Below are 26,506 nucleotides of genomic sequence, written 5' to 3'. Positions count from 1 at the left end.
TCCCAAAGAATTAATACAAACATTAAAAATTAGAGTTAAATATATGCATGGACCATTTTAGTTACTTGGAACAATTTCTGTTATTACATAAAATAATGGAGATAAAGATCATATCTAATGTCAAACTTCAGGCTTAAAAGAAGACCTTGGGCAATAAAAGAGTATTAATGAGTTAGAAACATGTGTGCTGAAAACCCTACGCAGAATTTACAAACATTCATTTATAATTACTAATTAATTACTAACAAGGGGGCAACCAAGATGGCTTCAGTAGTTGGCCTAGGAAATTAAATGGTTGAATGGATACACAACAAAATACTAATCCAGGATAAGCAGCAATAAGCTATCAAGTCATGGAGAAGTACCGAGACAAATGTAAAGTCTTCCACTAAGTAGGAATGGCAATTATAAGTGCAGAAAAGAAACAAGCTAATTGATCCAGCTATATAGCAATCTGTAAGAGACAAGGCAAGGAAAACAATGAAAAAGTCTGGGAGGATGGAGAGATGGCTCAGTGGTTAATGCTTGCTGAAGAATCGTGAGGACACCAGGTAGCTCACAACTGTCTAACTCCAGCCCCAGGTAGGCAAGGGTACACACACACACACACACACACACACACACACACACACACACACACACACACAAACACATAGAGCAATAATAATAAAAGAAAGATAATTTTATATAGCTTGGCAATGAGTATATTCTTTAAATTTTTGTTCATTTGTTTTGTAGCCGTGGCTGTCCTGAAACTCACTTTGTAGACCAAGAAAGCATTGGACTCATAGATATCTGTCTGCCTCTGTCTCCCAAGTGTTGAAACTAAAGGCATACATTACCAGACCCTGTTCTTTCAATTTATAAATGCAGTGTCTTACATAGGACTCTGAATGCAAGTGCTCTCTGTAAAGCCTTCTGTTGTACTCACTGCTTATGGATGAATCAAAAGACGAGCTTCTTCAAAACTTTAAAAGTGTAACTCTGAACTTTAACATCCAGTTCATTGAGGGACCTATTTTTAAAAATCTCAGTAGGCATTTAATCTCATTCAGCTCAATCTACCCTTACCAAACCAGAGCTCTGCGATCGCTGTGACTCCCTGGTGGGGAATAAAAGAAGAGCAGACATGACCAAGGTTCCCTTCTAGCCTCTTCACTCTTCCTGAGGAGTCAAGACTCAGATCACATCAGGAGAGTATCAGCGGAAGGGCAAGCCATGGTTTAAATTCAGTTTTCTGGTGACTTTACAGCACCATGCCTAATGGGGAGGAAGCTGAAGGGGCATCAGCAGAGGACAACTTCCTGAGCCTCAGCTCAGTGAGTGACCTCCAGATTGACCAAGAGGTCAGCGAATCCCAGAAAGTGAGACATCTGACAGCCTTGGGCATCAGGAATGAGGACAAGACATGACACAAGTGGAAAAGTTGGTCAGGAGCAGCAGAGGGTTTAATGGCAAGCTAGCATTTATGAAAGTGTACTCTTAGCCAAGGTCACAAGCTCCTGCGGGTTCTGCAGAGGCCGAGGAGAATAGATAAAAAATGGGAGTGATTAGATCTGAGAGGCTGTGAGGAGGATGGTGACCCTGGGAGGCGGAGGCTCACCCAGTGTTCAAGAAGGCAGCCCTTTTTATTCCTGTAACTTACTGTATCCCTAGAGAATGATAGCCCCAGTAAGATTCTGAGGTTTGATATTCTGAGGAATATCAAAAAATGTGGATATTTTAATGTGAAACCCTTTGCTTTTGAACAATTGAGTATGTAGGCAGACACGTGAGGTCTCCCATTCACAACCTCTGTCCAAAACGAAGAACAATAAAGGGGTTTATGATTTCAAACTCAAAAGCATCCCCAATATAAGTGAGTTTTAGAAGATATAGTATCATTACTCTCAAGAACATACTGAAGTATGAAGAAGAAGTAATACACCCACTTTCTGTCATTTTTTTCCAAAATGAGAGAATTAACTTAAAGGACGGGGCATAAAATTCACTTAAAATAGATATGGAGTCACTTACTTCTCACAAATGCTTTGTGTGCTCTAAGGTGCTCTAATCATTTATAAATATTGGTAACCATTTTTGAGCTCACACACAGTAACCCTATGGTTCAGTAAAAGTTTTTTTCTCAGCCACTATCATAAGATACTTGAAACAGAGCTACATCCTCACAAGTTGGCAGCTCTTCGGTGGCTGTGCTCTGGCAGCGCAGTGTCCATTGGTGAGGTTAGTAGGCTCCCAAATGCTCTGAACATAGGCTGGAGTGTCCCACATTGCTCCTCAGTGTTCTAACTCCAATGCATGGCAGAACATATTGGAGGCATACCACATGTGTCCATCAATCAACTAGATGGGGCCAAGAACAGATGCTTAGTCTATTTAACCTGTTTATAAATCTAGGGTCCGTCATTTGTGTATGGATTAAATGAGAAAGCGTGCAGGGGTACTACTGTGTTTCCCACATCAAAGCTTATTTTCAACGACGATATTTGTTTCTGGTACATGTCTACAGTCAAGACATTTACAAAATTTAAAGGTATAAGCACTAGTAATATGGTCAAATCTGTAATCACCACAATATGCTAACCCATATACAAGAAATATTAAAGATTAAAACAAGTGCTTTCTGCTTAGAACTTGCTTCTCCCTTCTGACTTTTTCTACTGTGTGTGTGTGTTTTTTAATCTCTGGTTTCTACCCTAATCAGAAAGGGGCTTTCAAAGGGCAAATCTGATTGTTTCTTACACTTAAAATTGTCGGTGACTGCCTAGTACACAGGGTGCAAAACCAAACCTTTCCAGATAAAAGGTTTCTACAGCTTCCAGGAGGCTGGCCCCTCCCACTGGGAGAAGGTTTCTCCACTGGCTTGCCTCCCATCTCTCTTGCAGTCCGGTAAGAGGTGTCCATCTCCACCCCTGCGTTCTCTGCTCCCTGCCCCTCACTGCAGGCTGCTCTCCTGATGCCCTTCTTTCTGCTGTCTAGTCTTGGTCAGCTAAATGCTCACTGCAAATCAAGTGTCACTCACAGTGCCACTCAGCTTGTTTACTTTCAGTTGGGGAAACCCCACCTAGTACCTGCATTTTTTTTTTTTTTGTTTGTTCTGTTTTGTTTGCAGTCCACTGACTTTCTCTCCAGACTATGAGTTTTGAGAGGAATGTGATATATTTAGAGTGGTTCTGAATTTTATCCCAGTTCATGCATAAAACCTGTAAAACAGAACTTATGAGATGTACTTGCAGCCAAAATGCATATGTGTACATCCACACTAAGAGAGAGACACATATATACACAGCACACACGATAAAAATCAATCCAAGTGGGCTGGAGAGATGGCTCAGAGGTTAAGAGCACTGGCTGCTCTTCTAGAAGTTCTGAGTTCAATTCCCAGCAACCACATGGAGGCTCACAACCATCTAGAATGTGATCTGGTGCCCTCTTCTGGCCTGCACACAGAATACTGTATCCATAATAAATGAATAAATAAATAAATCCAAACTGTTTTGACTATTCCTTTATTTTTATTGTATTTGTTGATAAAAAGTCATCACCTGGCTCATAGTACTGACACTCTACTTTTAATGTCTCAGGCATTAAATGTAAAATGTTCCTCTGTTCTTTTGTTGGGTGGATTGAGTCTCTCCATTCCACCATCAGATTAGCCTTCTGAAGGGGAATGCTGCATTTACCAGCTACAAATACAATCCAAAGGCTCAAGCTTTGCCAGATTCTCCAGGTAATGTGAAAAAACCCAAACAAACAAACAAACAAACAAAAGCAAAACATAAAAAAAAAAAAGAAAAAGACGTTTCCCATATACTCGCCACACCAACACTAAAATTCAATAACAGAAAAAAACCTCCTTTAATCATTAGCTTGCACATTTGTTCCATCTGTAAACAAAGCGATGATGTGATAGGAGCCATAGGCTGCGCCTTGGGGCATCCAGGAGGGTTTATTGACATAGGCTTGTTACTCTGTGAACCATCCCAGGTCTTACACTTCACCCACCTTTCCAATTGCAAACCTGATGCCTTTACTCATTAGTTTCCCCAAGACCAAACCACTGGTCTAATCTTTTATTTATTTATTTGTTTTAGACAGGATTTCTCTGTGTATCCCTGGCTAGGATTACAGATGTGTGCCACAGTGCACAGCTGGATTAATTTTTGATGTCCACATTATACAACTCATTTCCAGACTGTTGCACAACCTCCTGCTCTCAGCTTCATGCAGAAGCCAGTTCCTCCGTCAAAACCTTAGGTATAGTGGCTGCTATTTCTTACCTGGCCTGGACAATCCCACTTCACCTCCTCCTCTCAGTTCATTCTCCACATATCCAACATCACTTATGACAAGATTTCATTACACTTGTATTGAAAATGCCTCAATAGCACAAAAGTCTCAGCTCCTGTCTCAACTCTCAATGCTCCACTCACACATGTAGACGCTCTCCTCACTGCCTCTAAGGCATCGTGGCCCTCCACGTGGTTCCTGACTGGAACACTGTCCTCTCAGCTTGCCCAACTCCTCTGAGCACTTCAGAATAATCTAACATATATCTTCTTCAAGACCACACTGGGTAGTCTTTAAGCCACTTGCATTTTACAACGATTTTTATGAGTGGAGATTCACTGTTTAATTATTAGCTTATTGTCCTTCTTCCTTCTAGACTACAAAAGCAAGATCATGTTGACATCCATACCTTTCCCAATATCATCAAACATACAGTGCACATATGTTCAATAATTTGCTGAGTGTCACAATATACCAAACACAAGCAGTCTATCTGTCCCTATTTTGCATTGGCAAGTACATTTCATATATTCATATTTTATTCACTTAATTAAGCAAGAAGTTCCCTAAAAGTATTAAGTGATGATTTATTATTTCCATGTATCAATATTTTGTATGTAATTATCAGCTTCTTCTCAGCTACCAAGCATCTTGGAAAGTACTGTGTGGTAGGTTCACCAGTCAGGGAAGACCTAGTCCAAGAGATCGTTTGGAGAGTCGGGAGGAAGTCTCATTTATCTGAGCGGTGCAACCTGAGAAAGTTAGGAGAGCCATTGCAAAAGCTTTCCAATGAGTTCATAGGAATTGTAGGAAAGGAAAGTAGGGGAGGTCACAGGAACTATGGCTGAATGGGCAGCTGTGTCCCGCAGCATGGTGGGCTCCAGTGTTAGAAAAGAACTCAGCTTGTCTCTAAGCACTGAGGGCTGCACTAGAGAATTATGATCAAAGAAGTGATGTGCGCTGACTTCAGTTTTCAGTAACCTGATGGTCAGATCAGCATCTGACAGAACAACCGGTTCAGACAAGTTTACTTTATTTTATCAGAGCAAAAGGGACTAAGTGTGAGGAGAGGAAACTTTGACTTCCAGGCTTCAGACGGTGTTAAAATGGCAACCATGAGAACATAGAACAACATAAAAATTGCTTCCCAATTGCAATTTACTATTAATAAAGTTACTCAACACACACACATGCATGTGTGCACACAATACACACATGCACACACACTTATGTATGTATGCTTATTCATGCTCATTTATGTACAAGCTCATGCATGCGCACACACACACATGCCTGCTCGCCATACACATATGCATACATACACATATATATGTAGGCTTGCGCATGTATACACTCATACATGCATGTTCACACACACTAAGGCACATATATGCACACACCCACACATATACTTTCTGCACACATATGCACACATACATGCATACATGTACAGATTCACATATGCATACATTCTTGTGCATCCATGTACACACACTAATGCATGTGTATTCACACTCATGTACAGGTAAACACATATGCAATATATACAGACACATACACACACACACACACACACACAAACATGAAGAATATGCTTTCCCAGAAAGCTTAGGACTTTTGAGTTTCAGATTTTCTTAGACTTTAGAATATTTTCATATATGTGAAAGGATATTATATATTGAGAGGAACTGAGTTAAAAGATGCTCATCAATATTTCATATACATCTCATACATATAATCTTGCGTGATGCAATTTTAGTTGTTATCTTCAGGGCTTCTGCTTCAGGGCTCATGGCAGGTCACATGAGCTCACATGTGAGATCTTTTTTTCCTATGACATCATAACAGGGTAGAATGTTCAAGTTTCATATTGAAGTAGCACAACCTATATGTTGACATACATACACATACATACTACTTACATACACATACACACACATATATACACACATAAATATATACTCACAAGTATACAAATGTATACACACATATACACATGTGCCCACATATACATAAAGGTGTAAATACACACATACATGTCATATATACACATATATCTATACAAACACACATATTTACATACACATTCACATATACACACAAATACATATATATGCACAGACACATATGTACACATACACATATGTATACACACATATACATATATATACACACATAAGTATTTGCATACTCACTTTTTCTTTTTTTGGTTTTTCCAAGACAGGGTTTCTCTCTATAGCCTTGGCTGTCCTAGACTCACTTTTTTGACCAGACTGGCTTTGAACTCACAGTGATCCACCTGCCTCTGCTTCCTGAGTGCTGGGATTAAAGGCATGCGCCATTATGCCCGGCAAGTTTTTTTTTGTTTTTCTGAAGGATTGCATCCACTGAAACTGGGGTTACAGATACTTGTGAGGAGCCATGCGGATGCTGGGAGTCGAACTCGAGCTCTCTGGCTGTCTGCTAGAATAAGGGTGTTCATAACCACTGAGCCATCTCCACAGCCTGCATGCTCACTTAGGATACGGGTAAAACGCAAAAACTCACCATTCCTCCTTTAAATGTCCACCTGTTCTCATTTACTGTGTAAACCCCTGTCTGGGGTTTACATTTTTGATAGCCCTCCCCATGAGCTGGAACCATGGACATACTCCCAGCATGCACTAGGATGGCCCTGACTTTGAGATGAGTAAAAATGCCTTTATTTTAGTAAGCACTAATCAAAGTTTACCAGTGTAAAAAGAAAACAAAGGTTACTGCCTTCCTGTGAAGTGAAGATGAAGGGTTTGTTTGAACTACAAAGGGAGGAGGAAGCTGGGTGTATTCCTCACTGCTCAGCTTTAAGACTTTACAGACTTTACTTCGCCTACTGTAAGAGTAAGGCCTTAGAAGCAGGATTGCTTGCTTCTGTTCAGACTTGTGTTTGTTTTTACTGTTGTGAACATGGTTTCCACTCCTAGACTATTTCAATGAAGTTGGTTTAGCTTGCGTTGTTTGTGACATTGTGTTCTACCTCATGAATCTAAAAGCAGCATCTCCAGAGGATCTCGGTGCCCCGCCCACTGCCCACAGAAATGTGACACAGGGCAGGGTGCTCTGGGAGGAGGACTTGAGCATCCCTCTCAAGACAGGGTCAAAGCACACACGGAGACTTCCTGCAGTCAGTCCCAGAGAGACTCTTCTTCCTCCACACCTGGAGAATTTTATTCTTTATGAACAGTCATGACCGAGCCAGATTTCTTGATTTTCCCCTACTTTGGCTTCAATGTATCACTCTATTATTTACTTTTAATACGGAACAATGATTGCAATACATCCACAGACAGGCAGGCTGTGCAGTGTGAAATTAGACATGACCAGTGAAATAATGCCAGCAGAAAACACATCCCAGACAGCTTCATGCATGAGATAGAATGCATATCCAAACTGCTGACTGAAACAAAGGAAGCATTCATGCAACAGCCCCAGAGAACTCAGGAAAGAGCTGGAAGCTCTGTGCACTGTAAATTACCTCATCTGTGATGTAACAGACTACTTTCTCTGGACCACACACACAGAAATAGCATGAGCACTACTCACATTTTAAATTACCCCGAAATCCTCAGGCAGTTGTAAATGAAGAAATACCTCTTTTCCTTAATTTTCAGCTCCTTATAAAAAGGCTGTCATTTAAAAAATCCAAGTGTTCCTCTTTTTACAAAATAGCTTGCAAAGTCGTTATTGATTTGTTCAAATGCCTTGAATTTCTCCATTTAGAAACAGCTCATTTTCAAACAATTAATTTCTCATTTTTCCATATGGGGAGAATTATTTTTCTTGACACCGTATTCTACATTCTCCTGCCTTTAAAGCAATGACTAAAATTAGTGCTATCAGATATCATGGAAACATTCAATTCTTTTGCCAACGAGCCTGAATGTGGTTAAGGCAGGAAGTGGGTCTGATGGGGAAGAGATGATGTCATTGTGGAAAAATCCAGTAGATTTATTTCCTGCTAAGGAGCAAACACTGCTAATGCTGGGAAGTCACACAGATGAAGTGTGTGCCCGTGTGTCTGTGCTTGTATATTTGTGTCTGTGTGCCTGTGTGGGAGTGGGATGGGGAGGTACTTGTATAGGCTTGTGGGTCTGTCGGCTTACAGTTGTGTACGTGTGCATGTGTACACTTGTGTGTACGTCTGTGTGCATGCAGTTGTGAGGATGTGTGTGGTCGGTGAGATCCACTAAAAGTGAAATAATACCCAATGGACACTACTCTAGGTTAACATGCTCCCTAAATTCAGTCACATAGTGAAACGTCCTGTTCCTCATATTTATAACTCTGTCTGCAGTGAGCTAACTTTTCTCTGATTTGGTGAGCTTTGTTACAGTGTACACGGAGTGTCCCGAGAGTTGGCTGTGAGGGTTCTCAGAGCACCTGCATTTCTAACCACCAAGCACACGCACAGAAACCTCCTCACCAAAGATGTGACCCTCACCCTCGCCCATTGTGTGAATCACAGCTATACAATATTTACAGCTTGGAGGTATGATGAATTGATAAAGTTGGTAAAATGGGGACCTGACTACGCTACATTTTTATTGCCTTGTTGGCTACCATTAGGCAATAAAGTCATGCATTCTCACAGCAGTTGTCACACACTGGGATTCTCAGCCTCTGTCCTTCAGTTTCCCACAAACTGCTCTTACCTTGGTTGTTAAATGGTACTTGGGTAGTTGGCTAATTAGGGATCCTGAGAAGATACAACGTTCTCATATTCCTGCCTCACTCATTACTTTGTAGGGCAGTAAGTATCACTTACGGAAAAGATTTATATGTGTACATGATCTGGTCTCTATGGTTCCTTCAGCAGCTGAAAGCAAATCTGTAATTACGGTACTAACGCCTCACTTCACATCAGAAGTGTCTTCTAAGGAGCTATCAGTGAGCCGCTGGCAGTCACTCTCTCTGCTAATTCTCAAAGCTGAGCAGCTGCACACAGCACTAGCTGCCGTCCACCACCAGATTGTCATTGCATGCATTGCTGGAGAAGAAATAACCTGAAGTCTTCAAAATGAATGGATCCTGTCAGTACTAATATGCTCATTTCTATCCCCATCTTCACCTTAGGACAAACTGTGATTTCTTCCAGTTGCACTTGGCTAGTTCAGACGCATGCAGTACACACAGCAGCCCCTTGGATCACCTTGACATCATGCAATCTTCAGCCATCTCCTTTACTTAGAATGTCCAGGCCTGCAAAGGGCCTCAAGAGAGCAAAGGAGCTTGCTTCCATTTGATGACCTGAGTTCAACCCCTAACACCCATCTAATTTTTAGAAGGTGACCTTCACTCTCTACGTATATGCAAGACACACACACACACACACACACACACACACACACACACACACACACAATTTTTTTAAGCAGGGAAAGGTTATGTTGAAGATGTGGCTTAGAGGCAGATCACATACCTGGTAAGTGAGAGGTCCTAGGTTCAATTACAAGCACCTCAAAAATAAGTTAATTATTAAAATATAATATGGTATGCAGGATATGGTGGCACACACCTTTAATCCCAGCATTCAGGGAGGCAGAGGCCAGCGGATCTCTATGAGTTTGAGGCCAGCCTGGTCTACAAAGTGAGTCCCAGACAGCCAAGGCTACACAGAGAAACCCTGTCTTAAAAAATACACAAACAAAAGATAACAAAAAAGTATATTATGGTAAATACTAGAATCATCACAAGGCACACAAAATCCATGTCATGTTCCTATTTTAAAAATGATCTAATGATAGAAAAATCTTTCAGTTTCACAACTCATTATAGGCAAATATAACCTCTGAATCTTACAACAAAATTTCTGTTGTAAAGCTTGGAAAAACAAGTCAAGTTTCCCACTCACAAGTGAACCATCAGATGCAGAAGCACTTTGCACAGAACAGCTGTACTGCGAGGAAGGAGCTGAGAGAGTAACGTGACTTGTTTTGAATACTTGCTCCTGACCTTTGCTTATGGGCATTGCCCAAGCCTTAGACACTGCAACAGGGCACCACCACCCACAAGGTTAAAAATGCATAGCAAGACTCAGAAATTCCTAGCAAGCTAATTTTATGCTCTCAATATACACCTAAAATCTTTAGCACCACATGTAGTTTTTCTATGAATGAGATTGGGACACTGATGCTCTGGAAAGAGCAAGCATTGGATACAAAACCAGAAGATTGAACTGTGACTGGGCAACAAGCCACCCTGAGAGCACTGCCCTCCCGAGAGTGGCCTGTGGTGGGTTCCATGAACACTCACCAGGCTAGTTAATGCCCATGCAGAACTGAGGCTGGAACACATGCAATGACATTAGTTGGTATTATCACGGGTAAAGTAAGTCAAAACCTGGAAGACATAAAGTGGCAGTCAGGGTGCAGTGCACGTCTCATCTCACCTGGGTGTGGGTTTAAGGTCGCTCAGCGGGATTCATCAAAGGTCTATTTTACAGTAAAATTTGCACCAGCCGCTTTTCTTGTGCTGTGAGCAGGTGTGTGTCAAGGAACAGCGGAGGGAGAGGTGCAATTCTGGCTCACAGCTTAAGCAGAGATACAGTGTATAATGGCATGGGGTCGGGGAGGCATGGCAGCCTGCTCTGTGTGTAAGTGACACATCTCCACAGTCAGAAGAGAGGGAACAGGAAGTGAGTCCAGGCCGTGAACCTCACAACCAGCCCCTAGTGACCCACTTCCTCCAGTGAAGCTCCACTTCCTAAAGATTGCACCACCTCCTGAAAACGTACTCCCTGCTGAGGGGAAGAGCGCAAACACATGATCCTCTACAGGACATTTTACACTAAACCACAGTAGATGTGAAGAACTTCTACTGTAAGGGAGGGACAGAGCTTTGATTGAAATAATTTCCTTCAATTTTAATACAATTGCAGAGTCTCAGATTGGGAGAATGCACGGAGGTGCTTAACTATCAGGTTATCACTGACAGAGCAGAAACACACCAGTTAACTTAGTTAAAATGCCCTGGTGACTGGAAACCTAAATATGCTTTAGGAGCAAAGGCCTCTAGGTGTATGACAAGTCAACTCCTCCAAGTTGCTCTATACTACAACAAGCACATATACTGAACTACTCATATGATTATTTCATGATTCTGGTGTATGTTAAAATATTTATACTGCAACTGTCAGCCCCTACTACCCCTCTCCCACATCAAGCTGGTCCCTCTCCTTTCCCTGAGCACTTATGTTTTCTGCTTTCATGTCATATGTTCTATTTTCCTCTCTTTTTCTCCCTCAGTTACAATCTCATACTTCCCTCTCCTGACCTCTTTTATAACACCAGTCTCTCTCTCTCTCTCTCTCTCTCTCTCTCTCTCTCTCTCTGACTGTCTCTGTCTCTCTCTCTCTCTCTGACTGTCTCTGTCTCTCTGTCTCTCTCTCATACACACACACATGAGATACACATGGAAATGCACATATATTATTATCCTATATATTTAACTATATACATACATACATACATATATACATACATACATACATACACACACACACACATACACACACACACTTTAAAGATAGGTCATAGCCACTTTTCTTTAGCTGCTATTTTTTCACCTCAATCTGTACATGTAGCTCATGTCAAGTCTTTTATACTCAGCTGCCTGGGAGTAAAATCATGCCAAACTCCTTTGCGTACTGTTCATAAACCTCTCAATGGCACAGCACTGTCTACTACTTGGCTCTGAGCTTCGTGATGGCATCTCTCTGTAAAACAGTCAGGATGGAAACACTCCTAGTAAGAAAGCAGTGAGCCATGGGCAGAAGTTAAGAAGCCATGAAGACCTCATAGGAATGATTTGAGGTCCAGTACCAGTGAAAAGATGCTCTGTAAAATAATAATAATAATAATAATAATAATAATAATAATAATAATAATAATAAAATAACAATTTCTTAAAGAAGGAGGGTGTTCATATTTGCTGCTTCTTTCCCTGTGGAGTAGAGAGGATTCTGTGGTAACATTATCCTACAGTTCGGGCGAACAGGTTCTCTGTGTGAGCCTGCTGGGACAAATGTCTCATGTGACCAGCATGTTCTTTCCCTGAGCAGGGATTAAATCTGGGATGCCCATTTTCTTCTTTGCACTTAGTGTAGCATCCTACCAGATAACAGAACTTCACCTTTCTCTCTTAGCACACACTTCAAACTTGGTCTAATCACCCAGGATCTCCAAAGTCAGAGAACCATTGATGTCTGAGTCAGCAACACTTAAATAAACGAGATAAGTGGGGAAGAATGTTGGGAGCAAAGGGGCCTGAACCCTCTGAATGCCTAACCCTGTGATGACACCCCTGTGGGTCAGAGTCTTATACACCAGTCAGTACAACAGTGACCAGTGGGAAGAGCACAGTAAGTATACAAGGAAAGACACAGCTGAACTGTCAGAGCCAGGTGTGCAAGTATACTCCTCCATACTGAAGATGCCAAGTGTGGGCACTGAACTAAGGTCAGAAAGTGTACAGATCAACCAACAAAAACATGGGTTTGTCATTTGTTTTGGTTTCCCCCAATTGGGACGTTAGAGGGCTAGGAAGATGCCGTAGAGGGAAAAACTCTTTCAGCACAAGTGTGACGACCTGAATTTGAGGGCCAGCACCAATATACATGCCAGATGGGCATTATAGGCAACCCCTAATCCCAGGTCCTGGGAGTCTGCTATCCCAGGTCAAGCTGGCTAACTATACTAGCTAAACTGAGGTGAGCTCCGAGGACAAGTGAGAAACACAGTTTCAATACATAAGGTAGAGAATTGCTGAAGTAGGCATATGTGTATCTGCATACACATGACCATGCTAACGCACACTATCAACACCACACACATATACACAAGCAAAAGCAAGGTCTGGAACATAGGACATTAGAAAGATTAGAGTTAGACTTCCTTTCACCATTCAAGAATCTCAAATCCTGTGATATTATATTCTGATACATATACTAATTAAGTCAAAATTTACATCATATTGCTATAGACTTGGCTCAAATATTTTCACACATCAACCATATGATTTTGTTGACTTTATTGCAACTGTACGATGTGAGGAAATTGTCCTCCAAAGAAAGGCAAGGCTTCTACTACCCTAAAGAGGCCGGTTCTAACTGAAAATATTAATGTTCTGCGAGAAGAATTATAGAATACAATTTCTTCATGAGTGTAGTGTCTCACCAAACCAAAGCAGGTATGAAAGAACCTTTACCTATGCTTAAACATTAAGTTTATAAATTGCTGATCATACGTAGAAACTTGCTTTCGAGTATTAAAAGCATTAAATAATTCTTAACACAGAAAACCTTGAACGTAGCAGATTTCACGCACTTGCTCAAACATGTTTACACAGCTGTAAAACTCCCAAATGCACCATCAATCAGGAAAAGTAGGCAAAAATAATGCTGGGAGAATGTAAAGATAGAATTAAAGCTAGGAGAAGAAATCACTAAGCCCTTCTTGGGTATGATGTCATTAATTAATTCAGAGGAGAAGCTAACCAGCTCATCTATTGCCACTGTCATTGTTCCTAAATTCAATATGAAATATAGGATAGTCACCACACACACACACACAAATATATAGCACACACATAAACATTTACATAGACATACACACACTGGCATATACAGTATATATACATATACACACATACAAACATACAGACACATACACTGACATATAATGCATACACACACATGCATACAAACACACAAACATACACAGATGCTAAACACACATATAATAAACAGCACACATACAAACACACAAACAAACATACACAGATACTAAGCACATATACACAGAACACATAAACACATATAACACATATAATGCATATAACATATATATATATACATAGATATAAACACACACATACACAAACAGAAACACAGAGATATGCACATACCTGTACATACTTTCTACACAGACACACAGACACATACATCCAGACATACACACATGCACACACAATAATATGCATGCACACAGGATAGACACAGAGACACACACACACAAGCAAACACAGAATAGACATAATGCTGTAGCACAATTATAATTTATGCACAATTGAAAGGGTCTTTTTCCCTCTGGGAAATACTCAATGTATTCCTAACCCATGGGCTTTAGTAAATTAATTATCATTTAATATAGACTTAGATTAAATAGTAAAAAAAAATGCTGTGAAATCTTAAGCAATCTCTCTCCTCTTTCCTTCTCTTGTGCCCCCGTCCTCTCTCTGAGATAGGGTCTCATGTGGCCCAGGCTAGCCTTGAACTCTATAAACAACAAGGATGACTGTGAACTCCTTATCCTACTGCCTCCATCTGCCACGTGCTGGAGTGATCAATGCACTAGCCTGCCCCAGCTCTCCTATGTATCTATTTTCACTATGGAGAGAGGGTAAATTAAAAATAGTTGAAAAAAGCATATTTATAAATAACAATGGCCACTGTGATGATAACCATATTGGTTTTCATCGTTGAAAATGCTGCATTGTTTAACAGCAAGGTCTATGCTATTGTGATTTAAGAAGCCTTTTATGAAATACATAAATTTTGCCAGAGACACAAAAAAAATTCATCCAAGAGCGACTGTGCCAAATGGACTCAAATTAAAGTTGGGCTTTTGAGCACCAGAAGTGAAGCAATACTACATTTTAATCTTCTCTCTAAAAAACCAAGTTATATTTGTAGACTAAAATAAATTTGCCACAACCGCAGTAAAATTTTACATTATATTTAACTGAAAAGACAGTGGTTGAAAAATCCAAATTTTATAAAATCTCACTGGATTCTCATGATCATGCTAGAGGTTTTTCTTTTGTTACTTTTGCTTTATTGGTTTATTACAGAAACAGAGGTATTAAAAGAAAACATTTGTGAAATTCTTGGTGTCAACACTCCACACACTGCTGCTGCATGATCACGAAGACTGGGCCGGATGTCTGCGGATATATCTGCTGTGGATGTTATGCTAAATGTGGATATTTACAAAACACTAATATTCTTCTAGTTAATCTAAGAAATTCACCAAGGTTCTGTTAAGCCTCCTTCATGTAGGGAAGGGATGTAACGGGATTGAAGTGGACAGTTCAATGAAAACATTCTTATGAATAATAATGGCCACTGAAATAGTAACCATTTTGATTTTCAACTTTTGAAAATACTACATTCTTCACACAGCAAGGCATATTCTATTTGTGCAGAGCTGTTAATTACTAACTTATAAGTAATTAGTACTAACTCCAAATTAGAGATAAAAACTAAGACTCAGACACAGCCAACTCCAAAGCTAGTACAAGTTAAACCAGTACACAGCCAAAGTCTCTAAACCACAGGCCATTGCTCTCAGCATGTCTCACACCTACTGTGGTTGCTTCTGGCTTTAAAAAGTCATCTTCCCAAACAAACAAAACCAACAAAGTCTACAATATTGTTAGCAGGGTAGGGTTCCTCTGTGTGAACCTGCCCTTGGGCTCTGGTCTTATTGTTCACAACAACAAGCAATAAAAATGCAGGTTAGTGACACCTGCAAATAAAGCCTAGTGACAATGCCTTCTTCCTCTTTGCTAATCGCTTTAGAGTGAAGTTTCCATAGGAATCAGCCTCCTATCAGCGTAATGTCTTCTCACTGGTAACCTAGATGAAGGTCTGTTAGCTTAGAGTAGCAATGATGGCATAAGGGAAATTGTCTAATGAGAAGAAGCATTACAGGAAGCGCTTTCCGCAGAGAAGCAAGGCCTTCAAGACCCAGACTTGAGAGGAGGGGAGCTGTTCCAGTCTTGATCAGCTGCTCTCTAGCTAGAGGAGCTATGCAAATCCCTTAGAGTCTGCAACCTTCCAAGGGGGAGAGGAAAATGTGAAAAGAAATTATGTCAGCTATATGCAGCAGGAAGCACGCGTTTCTTGGTTGCTTTTGAGGAAGGAACGTGTCCAGGAAGCATCCCATAGGAAAGTAGACAGCTAGACAGTGTGTTCAGGCAGGGATGAAGCCTATTACTTAACAACAGTCACATGGTGTTCATGGTAACAGTGTGTGGAAAGCACTGGATTAACTGACAGCATCACAGGACTACTTTTAAGAAAAACAACTGAGGCACAGAGTTAGTGTAGTACACAATAGTTTGAAGAGTAATATAATTTTTAAATGTCATTGGTATGCACAACAAAATACATCAAAAACTAAGTGCCTGATAATTAGCACACACATGCCCTGCGCCTCTGCCCTACCACAGGTGCAGGAACCATTTATAAACTCTGTGTGTGTGTGTGTGTGTGCGTGTGTGTGTGTTTCCCCTTTCAACCGTCTTCCACATCATTATAACTTTGTTTTTCTTCTTTCCTTTATATATTAAAAATTAGAAAAAACTATTGTCTATCTTGTTTACTCAAAGTTACTGAATATATTTTCCCAATATGTTTGCAACAGTTGAAAAGATTTGAACTAAGACCTAAAAAGAAATTGAGCAATTAAAAAGTAAAATAATTTGTCTAAAGTTACCTAGTTCAATGATATTACTTAATAAAACACACAAAAATCACATTCCAGATACATTACACTATATTATATTACATCAGTATTCTAACATACAGCTTTTGGAAACAAGTTCTATTCAGTAAACCTTTCTCCTTGATTTTTTTTCCATTGCCCAATTACCCAGTCCTGTTTTTCCACAGTCTTTCAGATGTAGCTAGTTTATTCACAATAGCATCCTTTTCCCATAAGCTTTTATTCATAGTCCTTACTGAAAGGGAAACATGTTCCCTAATTATAAATTAGCTTTTGTGCTTTGTTGTTACAGCAGATCTTGATCCATCCATCCACACTCAGTTCTCACACTGAACCCTACTAATAAGAAATACCTGCTCTCAGCACTGCTATCTGCTTGGGGACCCTCCACATGGGAGCACCTGTCTCTCAGCAGTGCCTTCTGCATGGGGACCCTCCACACAGGAGCACCTGACTCTCCGCAGTTACCATGGGGACTTTACCTTGGCAGGCTTGTTGGCATCCATGCTCTCTTTGAATTTCTCCTGCACAGTTGCTGCAAGCTGACAGAGCAGGGCACCATTATCCAACTTCTCCATGAAGGTTTCTGCTGTTATCTCTTTCCCTGAAATAACACAAAGGAGAATTACAAAAACCTATTCTTTCCTTAGCACACACATCAGATTCACACTAAAGAGCATTATTTCTTGAGGAACTTCTTCTATTCATTCTCGGTGAACTCTCTGAAATGACCGTAAGAATGATTTCTTCAGCATTTTGTGTTTTTATTTCATACTTGGAATCTCAGCATTTTATATTAATTCTAAGTGTACAAAAATTGCATTTAATGTTAATTTGACAAATGGATCCTGGATAAAAGATTCCCTACATTTAATAACCAGGAGAAATGGAAACTAGTCAGTGAAACTCAAAAAACTACCCTTCCCAGGGATTCTATAGTTACAGAAACAAGAAAAGAACATGTATAATAAATAAATGCATATTGTCTCTCAGCATATAAAGACATTGGGTCTCCCTAATTTGTTCAGTTCTTATCATTGGTAGCTTGCTCAATTATTTTGCCCTGCAAAGCAGATCGAGTATTTCATATCTGTGATATACCTATTTATAACAACAACAGCTCAATTGCTAGAGTACCTATCTGTCATGCATAAACACATAGATCTACTTCCCAGCAATGCATATAAAAATCCTATGTGGTGGCACACGACAATAATCAAAGCATTCAGGTGGAGGGGGCAGAAGGAATAAAAGCTCAAGATCATGCCTGGCTATATTTCAGGTTGAAGACCAGACTAGGACACATGGAGCCATATCTCAAAAATATCAACAGCAACAGCAACAGCAACAACAACAAAACCAAGCTGAGGAGATGGATCAACTTTATAGTGCTAGACATGCAAGCATGAGTTCAGAATCCTAGAACTCATGAGAGAGAGAGAGAAGAGAGAGAGAGAGAGAGAGAGAGAGAGAGAGAGAGAGAGAGAGAGAGAGAGAGAGAGAAGAAAGAGGGAGAGAGAGGGAGGGAGGGAGGGAGGGGGAGAGAGAGGGAGGAAGGAAGGAAGGCAGGAAGAAAGGAAGGCAGGAAGGGAAGGAGGGAGGGAGGCAAGAAGGGAGGGAGGAAGGAAGGAAGGAAGGAAGGAAGGAGGTTTGTAAAAAGCAAGGGTACAGGTATGTAGCCTGGCACTGAGGAAGCAAAGCCAAGAGGCTCTCTGGACTTTGCTAACACTAATTTGAGCAATGCCTTCTAAGCACAGCCTTGAGATGGCAATTAGGTCCACAGCTCAGCTTTGTTCCCCCTTCCCCGCACAGCAACACCATGCTTTTAGAAGCTTATGGTCCTCAACCAATCATCTGTACCCTTGAATGGATCCCAGTTAGTCATTTAGTTTTCTGAGATGATCCCCAGTGTATATTTTCTTTCTCCTTTTCATCTTAAATTTTGAGATAGTTTTACTGAGATCTCATTTGGCCTTTTAATGTATATAATTCAAATGCTATGCATACATTCAGAAATATATAGTCATCACCATATCACCATAATTTCAGAAGATTTTTACTCTATTACAAGGAATTCATCACCCTTTAGCTGCCATGATCCCCCAACCATGTAAACAGAATCATCACTTGTGCCTTTCCATAGCTGCCACAACTCATCTTTTCAGTGTGTGTGTGTGTGTGTGTGTGTGTGTGTGTGTCTGTGTGTGTCTGTGTGTGTCTGTGTGTGTGTGTCTGTGTGTGTGTGTCTGTGTTTTCCTGCCTTGATTTCCCACAACACGAAAGTCACAAATCCTGTCGATTCAAGCTGTGTCTCTTGCCCATACCATCATGGGCAACATGATGACAAGAGGAGACTGCCCTAGGTCTGCACTCACTTTTTAGTGCCTCCTACCATGTTTCCTGGTACAGTCTTCACTCAGACAGGCACATTTACTAAACATTCTCAATCCCACCTTGAAAAGAGAAAAGAAAAAAAAATCTATGTGATTTATCCCATTGTCCCACCTCTACCTTGAAAAGAGAAAAGAAAAAAAAAATCTATGTGATTTATCCCAATGTCCAATGGCCTCCAGTGATGCTTCTGGCCACCTTTCTAATCAAATGTTTCAAAGTTGGCCTGTGCTCCACATACTGCCATGACCCTCACAGCCTTTCCACTGTTCCCGGCATGGACCTGCCCTCAGTGATGCGCCCTCCCTGGCTGAATTCCATCTCCCTTCCTCTGCTTCCTGGAACTGATTTCGCAGGGCTCACTACTATCTTCTGTATGTATAGTCATTCTCCTTTTGGGTACACATGAAACATTTTCTTCCTTTGCAAATAACATATTTTATATTGGGCTCTACTTCCCTCAATATGATATAAACCTCCTGAGATGTGTCTTTTTAAATCTCCTACAGGATTGGAATGTAGCTTGTTTGGTACAATGCTCACCTGGCACATACTGAGCACTGAAAACAATAGGCTTGGAGCTGCACAGCTACATATATTCCCAGCCCTCAAAAGGCACATCAAAGCCTTGTCTACAAATAAATACATTTTTAAAATGGTATCTCCTACTGATGCAAGTATTGTGTACTTATGCGATGGGTACCAGGTAAATGTAATCAGCAAACATGCAAATTAACCAATGTCGAGAAACCCTCTACAAAACATTGGAGCTCACATAGACCTATTTTCCTGTCTTAAGAGAAGTGCAGGTGATTCAATTCCATGGACACTTAAATACCGCCCACATAAGTCACAGAAAAACTACTGGTTCAGACTGACAGTATCCAATGTTTGAATTAAAAAAAAAACATCTGTTTAAAATGACTTTCATGCAATGTGCTTCCGTAGGGTGGTATTTAAGAGGGGATAGGAGTTAGTTCTTACATTTTCTTTTTCCCTGGAGGATAGCTCACTTTTTAGCCTCTGGTTAAGATAATGACTTCTGCAGGTGGGTGGGAAAGCAGCACTGCTGACCACAGAGGTTTGCCTGTGCAGGCTGCTTTCACTTCAGAATTGCACTGGGTTCAGTCAACTCAGAAATGAGCATAGGAATCACGAAACTCAAAAATCCAGTAGGAAAAAGTGTATACTGTGCTCCCAATATTAGTCTAATGAGAAGAAAGTTATCTTGAAGGCAGGCATGAAACATCAACACCAGAGATAGTTGCCTAAAATTCAGTTTATTAAGATGTACTTAAATATCAAGTACCATATTTTTGGGACCATAAGACGCACTTTCCCCCCAAAAGTGGGGGAATTAGGGTACACCTTATGGTTCAATTGCTGTTTTTACTGTATTGTTTGTTTGTTTGTTTTACTACTCTAAGAACTGGATGTATCTTATGGTCAGGTGTGTCTTCTAGTCTGAAAAATACAGTAAACAAAATTTACACCAAGTTCTTAACTGATTTTGTTGAACAATTCTTTTATAAATTTCTTAGAAAAATGCCTCTGGAAGGGAGCTTGATGTGTTCTCATTTGGTTAACTCCACAGCAATTTTATGATTCCTCCTTATATTTTCAAGTGAATATAAGATTAGAATGAATTGAAAAGAATTTTTAATAATGAAAAGAAAAATAGTTTTCATTAAAGAGCTATCAGAAATTTACCCAGAGTTACACTTTTCACTTGAGTTTCCTTGGATCTCACAAGTGTCCGTTGTCCTACTCTCTATGAACACTTGAAAAAAACTTTACACTGAACATCTGTATCCAATGAAGAATATATTAGGTGTCAGCTTTCAATTCTGTATATTTTATAGCTTAGAAAGGTGGATTTTTTTTGGCTACAACAGAGACTGTTATATACTTTATAGTTGAAATGTACTGCTGCAAATGAAGGAAAAATGCAAGATTGAAAAGTTCTACTTAAAAAAAAAACACTTTACATGTAGTATATTTTCCATCCAAATATTAAGAGTCATTAAATATATATTTCAATGTACTATATAATTGTAAGAAGTCAGTTATAATGGTTTTATGGAATGGATATACTACTTTACTTACATTCCACACATATCACTAACAGTGTGTAAGAAAAAAGCATAATCCATAAGAGCAGACTGTGAAGAATGAATTCCTTAGGTAAAATTAACATGTAATTAACATTAATGACCTCTGCTTCCCAAGTCAGGTCTTCCTGATCTTATTGTGTTAGGCAACTTCACATATCCGATGATAAGCAGTACACAAAGTGTCTCGTGTCAGAGCATTGCCACATTGTCAGCTCTATCTTTCCTTTCCCACGCCCTAACGTGTTTAAAGAACCAAGAGTGGTAGATGGGTATAACTGAACCATCTTGGATTACCAGATGCTTCAGCCCGTAAGTGTCACGAGCTTGACGATCAATCTAAGGTGCCCTGACCTTGAAGTCACACTTATTTTCTGCATCCACAGTAGTGAACTCTGATTTTACATCCTTTCGGTCACGACTGATAGCTGGCAGGTAGACGGTGAGCAAGGAATCTGACCGAGTAACACTGTAAGTCACTGGCCCTTATAGCAATAGGGCAAACGGACATCAGCCTCAGTACTTTCAGTCTTGTTATTCTTAGGAAGGACTTGGATAACTAAAATCAGCATGAATGATCACATATATCAGTAAATGTCTCCCAAAATATGTTTAACGTAGTTTCCAGAAAGCCTGGCTATCAGCCTATAAAATGTTTTAGACTGGTGCTATTGGAGTGAGCAGAGATTAAGCTTGTCCCAAAAAAATTAGCAATACTGGATTCCCAAAGATGAGGCTATAGCTAATGTACACATTTGACATTTGGACACATGCAGCAGGCATGTAAACACATTTGTATGTTACTTCTCCTGGTACTACAGAGTACATGTTATTATTTTACCTTTCCTTTCTTTCTTTCTTTTTGTTGTTTTTTAACAAATCCACACAATTATCACACATAGCCCTTTGACCTAGGCCTTCCAGGCTCAAAGTCTGTGCTCTCAGCCAAACAACTTCAGTGTTTACTGAACACACGGTGACTGTTTCCCACAGCAGAGAGTTCTCCCAGATGAAATTGTTATTGTTTGGTTTCCTTACATACCAACATCACAGAAAGCGTTTTAGAAAAAAGATGATCTTAGGACCCAAGATAACAGTCCGTGAAATGAACAGGGAGCCTGGACCACAGCTGAGACAATGAAGCAGCCACGTTCTAGTACCTGCTTTGGAACACTGCAGAAGGAAGCTGGTGCAGTTCCAACGCCTAAGGACCCCTCTGTTGCTACAGTAGCAAACTCCACGCTGATCCCTCTGCACCTCCAACTTCAACTTATTTTTCATACTAGAGAACTCAAACATGACTCACTTTTTTAGTGCAATCCAAACTCACCAGTTTTTGACAATGAGTGAGTACCTTAACTCAAATTACTTGGTACTTTTGAGACTGGATTTCGAAGAGTGTGAGATAGAAAGTGACTCATGACATCCGAGATGGCAAAGCAGTTTTTGCTGGAGAAGATGCTTTCAAACCACAAACACACTAGTTCCTCAGCAGGGCAGAATCAGGGGAGCATGAGCCTATGCCTATAAATGTCTACACCGACAAAACACAGGATACTTCTTAAGGAATTGTACTGACTTACACAGAGAACATGAGCATCTTAGAAGGAAAGAACCCAGCGAAAAGTACTCTGTAGAAGGAAGAACCTCCCGTCTCAAGCTTACTGGACCACAGCTGTTCTTGATAACATTGGCTTCAAAAGATAAATGTTTACTTTTTTTTTTGCTTTTGTGTCAGGGTTTCCATGTATAGTCATAGCTCTCTTGGAACTCAGAAGAGACCTGCCTGCCCCTGCCACCCAAGTGCTGGGATTAAAAGTGTGTACTACCATACCTGGCTAGATGTTTACTTTCAATAAAGAAAAAAAAATGCAGTAGATTTTTAGAAATAACTGAAAAATTGAAACACATAACACTCATGTTAAATTGATAACTGGTAAATTCTCTTTTCCGTGCATGCAGAAAGATCAAAAAAGTGGAACTTGCCATTGTATCAGCTATCAATACATTTTATAAATATGACTAAAATCAATTCCATCATAACTTAGCTCTTGGGGTAACTCAGGAGAGAAATTTCTAGGTGGATATAAACATATAAGTCTTCATCCTGAAGACCTACGATCATTAATAAAAACAACAACTCTTTTTTAAGGCTTAACAGCTAATTCCCTGTTTAAAATACAGTACCAGTAGCCTCAGTATCAAAACTAATATAAGACAGAGAGAAAGTATCATACTTAAGCTATGTAGAAACTCAAATGAGACAAGAAACTTGTTAATATGTTTGTCTCAGAGCTGTACCAACACAATCCTCAAAGTTCAGCAATCAGCCAGACTTAGATGTGCTTAATTCTCTACATCATGGATGACTGCCTGTAACTTAGGGCTGCTCATTTACTAACATTCTATGCCAAAGAAATAATTAAAATTTCCCTCAAGATTCGCTGGCATAAGCTCTAAGTATGTGGTACATGGCAGAGCCCTTTATAATGAGTGAGCGATACTTGGTTCATGAGTAAAAGGAACAGAGCTGACAGCCTACAATACAGACAGAACATGTGTGTTTAATGTGGATCAGACCTGGCAGTAATGGATAACAGAAGCCACCATGTGAGGGGCAGCCCAGGACACATTCATTTCTTAATGAAGATGATGGAATCTTCATGACCCAGCTCAGTCTTTCCTAAAAGTTTAACATATAACTAGCCCATGGCCCTAGCTACTATCAGGAAATACATCAGAGCTACATACAGTATTTCCTATAGGATACCTAAGGGCATGAGAGTGGTCCAATATACAGACAATGACCTTCACATGAGTCCTGTTGGTCATTTCAACTAGCACACTTTCCACAGGATATCCAGTATTAATACATAAGCTGAGGTTGACTAACAGTTTATTATTACATCTTTATTTCTATGCCTAGAATTTTATAATGATATATATATATATATATATATATATATATATATTTGCTACTGATTAAGCAAGATTATAGTATCTGAAAATTATGATATTATCTATTACACTAGAGACACAAATGTGAATATTTCTCTATCAGCAAAACAAGCATCTTCTTATTTATCAGACCATTTTTGGTCTTCAGAAAATCTTAAAACAAATCATCCTTTTAAAAAGTCTATCTCTAATTGACAGTTTATGTATAGTATCAGAAACATCCAAGTTTAATCACCGACTCTCCTTTTAAAAAGCATATTTTTAAAGTTACATTTTAAACAAGGCAACTAAGGTAGGGTCAGCAAAGTTCTCTGTAAGTATGACCCCATAGGAGCAAAAATCTAAAAGCTTTGCATTCCTATCTCATTAAAGAATTTGTTGCTTTATATGGAAACAAAGCCAGAATGGAGATTGTTACCAGGACAGCTCTAGCATCTGAGCACAAACAGGCTAAGATCAGAGAGAGGGGGCGGGGGTAGGGGAGAGACAGACACACAGACACACAGAGAAACATTGAGAGAGCTATACAGTGAAATATGTGAATATTTTTAGTTGGTAAAAAGATAATATTTTGTAAATCTATGTGTATGTATGTGCCTGTATGAGTTTATGTACACTATGTGTGTGCAGTGCACACAGAGGCCAAAAGAAGACAAGCTATCCCCTGGAACTGGAGTTACAGATGGGTGTAAGCTGCCTGACATAAGGGCTGAGGATCAAGTCCAGGTCTTCTGCAAAAGCAGTAAGTGATTCAACTCTTTGAGCATTCCATTCACAATAGTAAATAATTTTACACTTGCATTTCCAATACAAGTGCACACTGAAAGTTGCTACCACAGGTAAGAAAACCATCTTCCAGCAAGCCACTCATCTGTTCTTCTCTCATTACTATGCAAAACATGGTTATTTACCTATCTCCAGATATCTCACCATTTTAAACAATTTCAAGTGTTCAGACTCCTTTCCAAATTATCGTGAAAGTGCTGCCTTGAGGTTTAGTCTCTGTCCACCATGGGTGATTTCCAGTCTACTCAAAGGTAAATTTCAATAACTATAATTTTTTAAATCCCTTGAGGATTCCTTGTCTGGAACATTTTACAAACCATCAATTTCACTTGCTACGATTACTAATAAATATTTATTAAGAAAATCTTATTCTTTAAAAAAGCATTCATTTATATAATTCTTTTCCTTATTTATGCATTTTATTGACCTAAACTGCCCCAAACCAAATCTCTAGATTCAGGTTTCTTGGAATGTAGATCTGGGGAGCTGGAAAGGCTATTAAAGAACATCCCCTCCAACTCCTTCCTTTATGGTTGAGGACAGCAAGCCCAGAACAGATAGCTGAGTGAACTTTGGGCATGGTTCCTACCAGTGGAACGGCCAGAAGCTGAAGCCAGGTCTCCTGATGCCCAGAGAGGAGCCAGGTCTCCTGATTTCTAATCCAAGGATCTTTCCATTACACAAACTGACTCTGTTCTTTGAGGCTGTGCTGGGCTGCTGCTCACTCTGATCAAGCCACTTGGAGAATGATCAGACTGGTTAAACAGAACACCTTGATGACCTAGTCACCCAACACTGGGTCATGCCTGTGTAATCAGGCTACGCTGTACTCACTCACCCTTTCCCCTTGCCCTAGCATCTCCAAGGCCCCTGTTGATCTCACACTCTCTATTACAACTCACTAAATATTTTCTTCAAAGCAGTGTATGATTTATCCCCCAATGAGACTTCTTTTAAAAAATTAACAATGTCACTGAGCTTTATAAGTAGAACAGCAGCTTATATAATATTAACTATGATGCAGGAACGGTGCTAAGTAAGCATCAGCAGACTCTCACAATTGCAATGACAAATCATATATGCAGCAGATGGCTGAATATTAATAACAGATATTAGTTAACCCTGAAAGACAAGAGCAAGGGAGGCAACAACTCCTTCTGTTTGATGGAGTTAAAAGGTACTTCTTGGTATGAGTGAATTACTGTCAAGTGCAAGTCTCTCCCTTCTGTTGGGGACAGTCCCATGGAGGGCCTGGCTTGGGGGAGGGGAGGCCTGAAAACCTTTCTGAAGGGATATTGTCTAGATCCACATTTAGTAGTTCTGCTTAAAACATAAAGTTCTTCAAAATGCAGTGCTGCTGCTGAAAACAAAAGCAAGTACCTTTCCATAGACAAAGACTTTTAAAAATAGCAAATAAGTATAAAAGCC

The 26,506-nt window shown here is 39.9% G+C and overlaps 1 protein-coding gene across 9 annotated transcripts in view; it reads right to left on the bottom strand.

Annotated features, from left to right (window-relative positions):
* The window catches only part of GAS2 (growth arrest specific 2), a 126,425-nt gene that overhangs the window by 73,695 nt on the left and 26,224 nt on the right, over positions 1 to 26,506 (bottom strand). For all 9 annotated transcript variants that reach the window (XM_084762429.1, XM_084762427.1, XM_084762433.1 and 6 more), the window contains one exon: positions 17,315 to 17,436. In XM_084762429.1, the coding sequence (XP_084618555.1) occupies positions 17,315 to 17,436 (122 nt within the window). The remainder of the gene's footprint in view (positions 1 to 17,314; positions 17,437 to 26,506) is intronic.

Source organism: Acomys minous, assembly GCF_964271855.1.
Source record: "Acomys minous genome assembly, chromosome: 2".
Classification (NCBI taxonomy): domain Eukaryota; kingdom Metazoa; phylum Chordata; class Mammalia; order Rodentia; family Muridae; genus Acomys; species Acomys minous.
Note: the sequence above shows the minus strand (reverse complement) of the source record. Positions and strands in the feature narration are given on the sequence as shown.